This window comes from Adiantum capillus-veneris, chromosome 21, assembly GCF_014529385.1.
Source record: "Adiantum capillus-veneris isolate H3 chromosome 21, ASM1452938v2, whole genome shotgun sequence".
Taxonomy (NCBI): Eukaryota; Viridiplantae; Streptophyta; class Polypodiopsida; order Polypodiales; family Pteridaceae; genus Adiantum; species Adiantum capillus-veneris.
The window spans coordinates 131,637,219-131,649,186 of NC_140951.1; the positions used below are offsets into that span (position 1 = coordinate 131,637,219).

An 11,968-nucleotide genomic window follows, 5' to 3' on the forward strand; every position below is an offset into this window, starting at 1 on the left:
GTCTTCAGTGGGGTAGTTCCTCTATTTTACTAAATGTTCTCTGATTACTCTGTTTCGCAGACTTCTTTCCCTAGTATCGAGAATACAATCTGTTTGGAGTTACTTTCTAGTCAACTTTTCCCCAAGAAACTCTTAGTGTTGAGTTTATCTTAAAAGTTACAAACCATTTGTATCATCTCAAAAACTAGGTTAAATCAATTCCATAAAAGATCCATATATCCACCTTGTCATCATGAACGCGCTCGGTCTAACTTACCATTCAGAGCAATCAGTGTTCGACAAGTATCATGTATTCGAGCTTTGCCAATCTAAATGTGCTTGGCGTGTTCTTGCCATCTTGAGCAATCTGCATTCGACACAAGCTTCCACTATTGCACCAGAGGTACCTCCTCTGTGCTCTAACCTGGTTGACCAGCAATATGTAAAGGGTTTTAAGAAGTATCATACCAAGAGTTCTTTTCGGCTTCCTATTAGTCTCGTACCTTAATACTTTCATATCTAGGCCATTTTCCAAGGAAGGCTATCGTGTGCACAAAGAATGTGAGTTGGTTTCTTGATAACTATCTCATTCTCAAAATTCAAATTCTTTTCTTACTATCGAGAACCTCTGTCTCATTTGCTAGATCAATCCTTAATTTCTTAATTGAATGCTAATTTAACTTTAGATTCCTTAAGTAATTTGGGAGAGAAAATAATGTATATCATTATATAAGTAACTGAAAGTTTTACATTATCGACTTATAGTGGTTTACAAAACTTCCTATTTTTGTTGAGCTCTAGGATTACTAACCGTAGCCAAGCAAGTGGCTCTTTCATCTTCCTCGTTCATTAAGGTTGGTTCTCCCATGATTGCATAAGCTCTTGCTCCTCTTGCTCTTCCTACTATGTACAAGGGTGATGCCAATCCTATACTAGAATCTTGTGGACTTTGGGTGGATCAGATATAGGATCAAAATATACAACATCTTTTGGTCCATTAAAACTAGGGCCTACACCTATGGGCCTAATTCTACCTGGGTAGATTACTTTAGACACCTGATCAAGCACCACTGATTTTGTGATACTTGGACATCATCTATTACAAGGGTTTCCTCTCGATTCTCCGTTCTAATGAAAAAGTATACTTCAATCACTTGAAGATCTTTGGCCCATTTGAGTCTCTTCATATTTAGTTCTAACCCTTCTAACTCTCCCGCATCAATGAGGAAAATTCCACCAGATCTTGACCAACTGATCCTCCAAGTGGAAGGAGAAAAACTCTTATCTAGCCATCTCATTACGCTTTTTCGCATTGAATAGTGTCGGGATAGGCAAGCTATCATAAACCTAGTGCTGAAATCCATGGATTTGCAGTAGGCCTGATGGAAATCTTCCTGCAAATATGGGAATAATTCTCTCTTTTTTTTTCTCCCTCTTTTTAATCAAATATCTCTTTAATTGAATTCCTGAAGATCACTTATTTCAACCTAACACCTTAACTTTTCCCTAGGTCCAGACTTTAGTTAACACATGCTCTAATACCACTTGTGAGATCTCCAACCCGCCAATACCAAGATCGGGATGGGATCCTTGACAGGTCTCTAGGTCTGATAAAAATCACAGTCTCTAATAAGAAAAATCAAAGGAATAGACCTTTAACATTCACAATGGCTTGGGTCTATAGCCTTAGAAGAAGACCTAGTCTTGTCTCGCAGCGAAAACGGGACAACGTATTAAAAGTTCAAAAAACTATTTCGGCCCTATAACTGCCATAATTGGGTTAAGGTATCCTCAACCAACGCTTTTTTTTCCCTAACAGATGTGAGGGCATAGCTGCTGGTGGACTCCTCTTCCAAGTGAAGAAGTTTTCTAAACGTTTTAGTACGCAGGGATGGATAGTTACGTGACTAATCAGGTCCACCCGTCCTTGATTGACAACCTTAGTCAATCCACACTTACCACCCCGCACTCACACATTATTCATTTGTTATTTAATTACTACCACGTTCTTATCACAATTAAAATAATCATTTCTTTTATCTTTCATAACCAGATTTCATTAAAACAGCCCTTGAAAACAGTATTGAAAACATTCTTTTTGCAAACAGACATCTTTAAACTGAAGACAGGGTACTGTCAATCAAAACATTGTCCATAATAACCATGACCAGTACTTTTATTGTCTCAAGATCACCTAAGGGTGAAAAAACGGCACCCATTCCTTATTCACAATCCAGAGTGGATAAATCCCCACCCAAGGTTCTGGGTGCCCATACACCAAACCGGTTGCCCATACAACCGGGCGGCTCTCCTAGGATAAAAAATGGTATCTTAACTTATGTAGAAACATCAAGACATAACATGGAGTAGAAACTCATCATTCATGGGGGTAACCGACTTATCCGTGGCTGGAAAGCCAATCATTATCATCAATTTATACCAAGGAGTCGGAGGTGTCTTGAGACAAGCTGTCTTAAGGATGATCAATCATATCTTTTCTAATTAAACCAGTTTTAACCCAAACAATTCTTTCCTACTTTATAAAAAAATGCACGTTGGAAGTTACCTTCCGTTAGATTCTCCTCCACAGGCCTACTACTAGGCCTAGCTTCATCGTTGTTCAACGCTCTAGTTCTTTTTAGAATTCTACCCTCATCATCAGATGTAAGATTGGCTCGGGTCCTTTTAGGTGCCATAACTTCTTATTCCTTATATAAAGCACGTCTAATCATTAAGTAAATTATCCAAAAGCTAGACTTAACCTTTGTATCCAATTTTACCCAAATCTAGGTTAAATTTATATTGTTAACTGGTAAATTCTTGACCTAGTAATTTCTTATTTTCCTATATAGGCATGATAACTTTTTTCACAGCTTTCCTAAGGGTTTTCTAGGCTGATAAATACAATGTAATCATATAACATGATTTACTAATTTTCCCCTTTAAATTTTAGCCAAAATTAATATATTTTGACTTAGATAAATATTTATACTAAGTTTTTAACCTTGACATAATTATCACGGTCTTTTCATCATGTAATCTAGCTCTGATAAGTAACATGTACTCATATAGCATTATTTACTAATTTTTCTCCTTAGTTTTTAGCTAGAATTAGTATAATTTGACTTAAATAAATATCTATACTAAGTTTCTAACCTTGACATAATTATCAAGGCCTTTCTATCATGTAGTCTAATTATGATAAATAGTATGTAATCATATCACATGATTTATTAATTTCTCCCTTTATTTTACCTTCAAAAATAGTGTTTTTCTATTAAGATAATTAGCTAAACTAATTATCTGTAGTTAAAATAATTATCACGGGTTTGTGAAGCTGTGATTTACCTTTGATAATTATCTTAAGGTTTTTAGTTTAATTTATTATTTTTCCCTATTAATTTTTTTCTTAAAAACAGTGTTCTTCTACTGAGATAATTAGTTAAACTAATTATCTGATATTAAGATAATTATCAAGAGTTTCCCAGGATGTATTCTTTCTCTGATAATTATCTCAAAGCATTTTGGATCAGTTTGCTATTTTTTCCTAAAAATAATGTAATTCTTCTAAAATATTTAGGTAAACTAATTATCTGAGGTTAAGATAATTATCATGGGTTTTGTAAGATGTGATTTATCTCTGATAATTATCTCAAAGCTTTTTGAATCAATTTGCTATTTTTCCACTTTTATTATCTCCTAAAAACAGTTTTATTATGCTAAGATAATTAGTTGAACTAATTATCTGAGATTAAGATAATTATCATAGTTTTAATAAGATGTGATTTACCTCTGATAATTATCTCAAAGCATTTTGGATCAATTTGCTATTTTCCTTCTTTTAATTTCTCCTAAAAAGAGTGTAATTATACTGAGATAATTAGTTAAACTAAATTTGTGAGGTTAAGATAGTTATCATGGGTTAGAAAAGATGTGATTTACCTTTGATAATTATATCAAAGCATTTTGGGTGAATTTTCTATTTTGCCCCTTTTAATTTCTCCTAAAAATAGTGTAATTCTGCTAAGATAATTAAGTAAAATAATTATCTAAGGTTAAGATAATTATCATGGGTTTCATGAGATATTATTTATCTCTGATTAATATCTCAAGGCATTTTGGATTAGTTTGATTATTTTCCCCTTTACTTTTCTCTCAGAAATAGTGTAATTCTGCTTAATTAATTATGAAAATTACTTAGAAAATTACAAGATAATTTTCCTAGTATAATGATAGTCTAACATAGCTCTGATAATTATCTCATCTTAATCTAAACTTAATTAGTATAATTATCATTAATTTCTGGTTAAAATGAGTAATTTCAGTCCTAATATGATATAATAATTATTTGGCTTAGTATCTCTAAGCTTAATCACAATAATCAACAGAGAATTTTGAATTAAGAGAGGATTTTTGAGTATACATAGGTTTAATCTTGAATTAATTAAGAAATTTGTAAATAGATTAACCGAACTTTGCTAATTAAGAAAGGTTAGTGCTAATTATCGTTGATTAACCAACTAGAGCTTTGCTCTCTAGTGATTTCTACGTAGAGATCTCTCTAGATGAGAGAGAATGTACCAAGGTTCCGAGCGAGTCTTACCATACCCCGAGCGACATTTTCCGAGCGAACACAGATCCGAGCAAACAAATTTAGGAAGTGAATCATAATACATAAAAATGAACTCAACAAGTTATAGTATTACAAACACTATCCCATTTGTTAATAACTAAACCCTACATCACAATTACTTGCCAATAATAATTCTCTAAATTCTTTAAGGAGTTGCTTTCATCTCATCAATGACTTAATGTTTATCCATAACACAAATTACGTTGTCAAATCATTAATACAAGAGAATTCCATAAAAAATGGACAAACTCTTCTTTGTAAAATGAAAAAAAATTCAAACTAACCATGGTCCATTGGACACCTCACATGAGGATTTCAAAATATTCACTTTCAAAATCATACAAGGAATGACATGTCCATTTGTCAATACTTAAACTCTAGATCATAAGCACTCGATAATAATTCTAAACTCTATGAAGAGTCGCATCCGTCATTAATGAAAACATTGCGTTTATGACGCGTTTCATAAATATGAAAGTCGTATCGCAATTGCTTCGCCATCCTTTGAGCCGCTGCCTCTACATAGATCGGCAATGCACTTCCATAAACAAGCAAAAGTGAATGTAGTCAATATGCATGCACTCAAAATTCAATCTATGGATCTCATTAATAACATTAAACGTAATTCTTTCACAAGATACATAAATGCCAAAAAGTGAAACATAACATAAAGACCCAAAACACAGAGTAAACAAAATAGGGAAGTGAATCATAATACAAGAAAATGAACTCAACAAGCTACATTTTCACAAACACTATCTTATTTGTTAATAACTAAACCCTACATCACAAACACTTGCCAACAATTCTCTAGATTCTTGAAGGAGTTGCATTCGTCTCATCAATTCACAATGTTATGTATTATCCATAATAAAAATTATGTTGTCAAATCATTAATACAAGAGCCTTTCATAAAAAAAATTGGACAAAGCTTTCTTTCTAAAATGAAGAAAATTTCAAACTAACCATGGTCCAATGGACACCTCACATGAGGATTTCAAAATATTCACTTTCAAAATCATAGAAGGAATGATATGTCCATTTGTCAATACTTAAACTCTACATCATAAGCACTCGCTAATAATTCTTAGACTCTATGAAGAGTCGCATTCGTCATCAATGAAAACATTGCGTTTATGACGCGTTTCACAGATACGAAAGTCGTATCTCAATTCCTTCACCGTTCTTTGAGCCGCTGCCTCTGCATAAATCGGCAATGCACTTCCACAAACAAACAAAAGTATATGTAGTTATTATGTATGTAATCAAAATTTAATCTATGGATCTAATAACATTAGACGTAATTCTTACGCAAGATACATAAATGCCAAAAAGTGAAACACAACATAAAGATCAAAAACACAAAAGTAATGTCAATATCATAGTAGGAGCGAAGTCTCACTAGTCATCATAAGGGTCGACACGCGATGGCATATCACCCTCATCCTCAACATCTAGAGAGGCAGATGCCTCCTCTCGGCTTCGCTTTTTAGGGCAAAGCAAGGGAACCACATAGTCTCTAATAAGAGACTCATCGGTGTCAAGCGCAGCACATGCTCGTTCAGATGATAAGCATGTAGCCAAAACGGGAGCTGTACCACACCCAAGCTCCAAACAAATACCTCCACGTTGACAAAGCAGCTCAACAAAAGCTGCAACAAAAGCCTAGCTCCGCTGCATCTCACCCCACCAAGGCATCCCTGTTCCTGATCTAGCTAAGGAAGGCTCCGGAAAATGGTGTGTCATGAACGAATCTGAAGGCTGGAGACCCAAGCGAGAGAACATAGTGGTGCTCTCAGCCACAAAGCATGCTGGATGCATCCCAATCCTGTGTACCATAAGTAGCATAGAGCATTGGCACTGCAAATCAAATTACAAAACGACAACATTGAAGAAAGAGCCTCAACAAAACTATATACTGAAGTGAAAACAATACGTGAATTCGACCAGATAAACTCTCAACATATCCATATGAACTATGATGGAGCACTATAATGAGACGATGTACCACCATCTCTGAAGCACGACAAAACCTCTCCACCCATCCAATAACCTCTCCTATTCATAGGTTCTTGTAAGAAAAAACTACCGATATTATGAAATAATATTAATGCAAGTAATCAAACACAACACAAATACCTGCCGTAGAAGCCATAATGAGCAGCCATCCAGAATCTGCAAGTGTAGAAAAATTCAAATGGATAGCAGATCGTACATGCTCCTCAGTGCAAATATCCCAGCGAGATGGAGAAGAAGAACCAATATGCAATCCACCAAAAGGAAGATCCAAGAAGACAAAATATGCCGGCCCACGAAACAGACTTTCCCCCACGAGTGTATGGCACACCGCTTGAGCGAACTCAAGACATATGTTGATGCACAAGATTCCACGATGCATTGCGAGTACCCTCTCTATAGTTTGCAGTGATAGAAATGTAATCGCCAACAATAGCAATACACCGTGTATCAACAGGAAGCATTGGGTAACGCAAAGGAGACTCCAAAACATAGACAAATTGTATGCTCCTCATAACAACAATCAAGCCCGAGGAGTCTGCGACAACATATTTATGATATGTGAACTTTTTCACAAAGTATTAATAAAAGTCGATAATAAAAATTCCGACACTTACCATGCTCTAGAACATCCTTCACAATAGTGGTATCAACCACAGTCTCCATCCTCTCACTAGACAAGTGGACACCTTAAAAGACATATACAATAGTTTTTGAACCTACAAGAATCAACAGCATGAAAACATAAAAGTTAAAGAATGACATAAGCATACCTGGTTGTCTCGCCTCTGAAGTAGAAGGTGGTGGTTGTCTCGCCTCTCCTGTTGCATCCCTAAGCATGGTTTCTTGAAGCTCTTTCTCTCTCTCAAGGATGTGACCCTGCACCATATCTAACCACCATGGACATGTATCTCTCTCCCATGTTGTCAAAGTGGGCATGCTAGGGGGGTACATATATGTGTCCTTTGACGCAGTCTGTGCCCACTGTCTCACCACAAATGGGAGAGTTGGCAAGATCCCCTTTGAAACCAAAAGTGACAAAAACCTAACAAGAAACAAAAACATTGAACACATGACTCGATAGTGACATACAAAGCAAGATCAAAATTGTTACAAACCTGTAAGCCAATCGTTGAGCTGCCATTCGAAAAGTATCAACTTTCTTGAGTGCTTGTTTCTCTACATCTTTGCTTTTGGCCTCCAAAGAAACCTCCAAAGGATAGAGAAAAGTCCTAGCTTCAAACTTAATTTCATCAAAGTAGAACCCAATTGTGCATTCATGTGGCAATGGTGCCCCTCCTGGCACATTTGAATTGTCCAAAACAAGTTGTGTTGATCTCTCATAGACACGAGCAAGGTAGCCCTCTCTACGCAGCCAACTACAAATTTAAAAAAAGCAAAACACCACAAAAAATATTATTTCTTAGACAAAGCAAGCCAAACATTAAATAACTAGTAAATCATACTCACTGTCGAAACAAATTATTTCCCTTCTTCAAACCAAAAGCAGTCCTTGTGATCCTATCAGACTCGAGTAATGAAACCCATTGGATTCTATTCTGCATAGGGGCATCATGGAGTGCAATCAAGTTTAGCGTCTCTAAAGTTGCCCAGCTGTCATGTCCCCATTTGAGTGACATAATATTTGCCAACCAGTCTGTCCCAAGATTGGGATCCAAAATATTTAAGAGCTACAACACAATACAAAGAGCATGAAGTTTTACTTCACATCCATAACAACAATCAACACAATGACTATTGCTTGATTATTTGGTGAAGTGTACCTTCCCAATGCGTTCTTGATATTTATGTATTATCTCACAATGAATGCTCTTCTCCTCCTTCTTCACATCCTCTACAGGCATTCCTTGCTTGAGTTGAGTCAATCTAGACTCTTTCTCTTTAGTTATTTGAATCTAAAAAAGAAATCAATTTTTCTAAGAGTTATTCAAATGACTTAAAAATAATTTGCAAGCAAAAAAAAAAAAAAACTCACATCATAAACTAGCATGCCAAGATAGTGTCGTGTGAGTGGATACCAAGGTTCTGCACCTTTAGCATACTTTCTTCGCACAGATGCAATTAGTTTCTGGTCTTTTTCGGGAGAGTTTTTAGGTAGCTTCCATGTTCACCTGCACATATGTGATTGATGTTCACAACTCATCCCAATGTGAGTGCCCCCAAAGCAACTAGCATGCCAAGATAGTGTCGTGTGAGTGGATACCAAGGTTCTGCACCTTTAGCATACTTTCTTCGCACAGATGCAATTAGTTTCTGGTCTTTTTCGGGGAGAGTTTTTAGGTAGCTTTCATGTTCAGCTGCACATATGTGATTGATGTTCACAATCTCATCCCGTATGTGAGTGGCCACCAAAGCATGCATGTTCATACTGCAAAAACCCATATTGATTTGTTTCCATAATAAAGTATTCAACAACAAGATATATGCTTTAGTAGATACTCACACATTCATTCGTTGCAAGCTACTTATCAATGCAATCTCAGGAACCTTGGTGGGATCTATGATAGTACAAAGGACCCTACAATGTCTCTCCTTTGAGGTGGAAAACTTCTCTTTGATAGCTTCAATCCATGCAAGCGTGCGATGGTTGCCCTCCCAAACGTAAAACATGTGGTCTGACAGATCTGCAAACCTTGGTTGGCTTTTGAGCTCCAACTCATACTCCTCATTGATTTCTATCCAAAGAGGATCCCACTTTTCCTTGATGTCATCTTCAAAACAAGAAACCAAAATTAGTGAATTCAAAAAGAATTTTTAAAATAGAAATTCACTTAACAAATTTAAGAAGAGTCAACTTACCTGTAGCAATGGTTTGCTCTCCCTTAAGTGTCCAAAGTGAAACAATGAAAGCTCCCTTTTCTTGCATATATCCTTCCCTTGCAAAAGCCGTTTTTAATCCACCTAAATCATCTCTTAAACCTCTGAATCTAGCATATGGAATCAACCTACACAATGGTATAGGAGGACAGTCAAAGCAACTGAACATACGTGTGGTTTGAAGCACATCGGCACCTCTATGCATAAAAATATTTTGCTCCTCATCAATCTCTGCAGCTGCAGTTACCTCATCTCGCATTTCCCAAGGGATGATTTGAAGTTCGTTTTCTTCAGGAGCCAATGTGTCATCAATTTCGTGCATAGACCCTTGGTCAACATCCACAGAGTGAATCTCTTCCTCTTCAATGCCATGACACTCTGACATTTCTATTACTGACACTGATGACACATGTTCACTACTTTCAAGTGGTTGTGTAGACTTTTCATTACGTAGACTTTTCTTTAATCTTACACGAGATGGACTACAAATAAAATACACAAGCAACATTGCCTCTAAACATGAACTTTAACATGCATGTCTATAAGTAATGAAAACTTGCCTCTAAACATGAACGTTAACAATGAAAACATTGCCTTTAAACATGAACGTTAACATGCATGTCTATAAGCAATGTTTCAAACAGAATTTAATCTTTACATAGTCCATTGGAGGAGACAAAATCTTTACATAGTCCATTGGAGGAGACAAAAAATAAATACTATCTCCAACAAAACATTGCTTGTAAAGATGCACGCTAACATGTAACATGTATGACTAGAACCTCTTTTGTGCATAAAAACAAATTCTAGAAATACAACAATATATTCTGCTTCTCTAATGAAACATTGGTTTTAAGTTGCCCTTCAATAAAATACACAATCAATCTTTGAAAATATTTGGATAGCACCTCCTTTGAATGTGGAGCAAAATTTCAAAAAATATAATAATCCAATGGACACCTCACATGAGGGTTTCTTAATATTGAATATAAAAAACAAAAATAATCTCTTTTGAAACATTAATCACTTTTCTCTAAACATGCATGTTAACATGCAGGTTTTTAGACACTAATTGACATTTTAATTAATCTGAAATTTAGCAAGCTTGGATGATTTGAAAGCTTTTTTTCATATGTAAACATCGTCTCTAGGCATTCGCGTTAACATGCAGGTCTTTAGACACTAAATAAAATTTAGCAAACTACAAACATTCTCGTCAATGGGTAGTTTTAGAAGCAATTTTCTTTTGTAAAAATATATACATTATTTTTGATACAATTTGCTTTTAGGCATGCACATCGACGGGCACCTCTACATGTATAATAATGACATCAAAAAAATGGTGAGAAAATGTACCTAACAGGAGGGCGTCCTTTACGTCCCGCCATTGCTCCTCTCCGATTTTTTTGGTGATGTTGGCATGGAGATGCAAGCTTTGCGTCAATACTCGGATGACAGATGCTCTAACGCGCAGGTGCTTTCTCACCTGCATGTGCAACTCAGACTCATAACCATATTTTGAAAGCCTCAAGAGACCGCACGCTCATGGTGAGGATGTCTCAGTAATGCCTCGCTTATTTGAGAGAGAGAGAGAGAGAGAGAGAGAGAGAGAGAGGAGAGAGAGAGAGAGAGAGAGAGAGAGAGAGAGAGAGAGAGAGAGAGAGAGAGAGAGAGAGAGAGAGAGAGAGAGAGAGAGAGAGAGAGAGAGAGATAGTCCTCACAGATGGCTGAAGCTTGGTCTAAATGTATGTGGCATTTCATGATAGTTTAAAAAAGCCCGTGTTTCAAAAGATAGACCCAAGCCGTCCATCTCTTTTGGTAGGTACTCATTAATGGGTTTGATAGCAACCAAACTTTTAGTTCTCCAAGGCAGTACCCCTCCCCTTAGAAACTGCAATCTGTAGTTTATTTGTTAAGCAACGAAAATATGTGTTACATACCGTGAGTGTGTAGCACGTTGGTGTTGAAAAATGAGCACTGCATATTGCAATAGGGGATACAGACTTGTGGATGTTGTTTGAATGTGTGCAGACTGTTTGCTGTTGAATGAGTCACACTTTTAGGAAGTCTGTGGTCTGTGCAGGAGTCTGTGGTTGCTGAAAGAGAGCTTACCGCAGAAATATTGGGTGCAATGCTCTAAAAAGAATAAAAGGAACTCGTTTACATATTTATTTTCTTTGTGTGGAGTTGTATTGATTGCTGAGCGTGATGCTTACTGTGAAGGATTTCAATGAGAATATTGCAAATCTTGGACGTAATGGAGGAAAGGGCAGCCTGAATGCTTCTTTTCCAGAAGGTTTGAAGGCAACCTAGGTGTGAGCCAGCCTGAGTAATACTTATTGTGACAGGCATGGCGGCTATGGGAAAGTTGAGAGACACTCTCACCCCTTACATCTGTAACCCTTAAAATTGAGAGAGATAAAGCAGTCTGGTGCCTGAATCTGGGACCATATGAAAAATGTCTTTACAATAAGCATACATGAGATCTAGGCTAGTAAAAGC

At 36.4% G+C, this 11,968-nt stretch overlaps 1 protein-coding gene across 1 annotated transcript; it reads right to left on the reverse strand.

Annotated features, from left to right (window-relative positions):
* Positions 1-5,564: 5,564 nt before the first annotated feature.
* LOC147431744 (uncharacterized) lies at positions 5,565-10,854 on the reverse strand. Its single transcript, XM_086494636.1, has 18 exons — positions 10,823-10,854; positions 9,449-9,948; positions 9,093-9,360; positions 8,866-9,017; positions 8,625-8,680; positions 8,413-8,544; positions 8,099-8,319; positions 7,977-8,007; positions 7,747-7,765; positions 7,622-7,673; positions 7,415-7,452; positions 7,246-7,317; positions 7,020-7,166; positions 6,752-6,913; positions 6,549-6,670; positions 6,449-6,472; positions 6,015-6,097; positions 5,565-5,833 (listed from the first exon to the last, which is right to left on the reverse strand). Exons 1-18 carry the CDS (start codon positions 10,852-10,854, stop codon positions 5,707-5,709), a joined length of 2,238 nt encoding a protein of 745 aa, XP_086350762.1. The 3' UTR covers positions 5,565-5,706.
* Between the last annotated feature and the right edge of the window lie 1,114 nt (positions 10,855-11,968).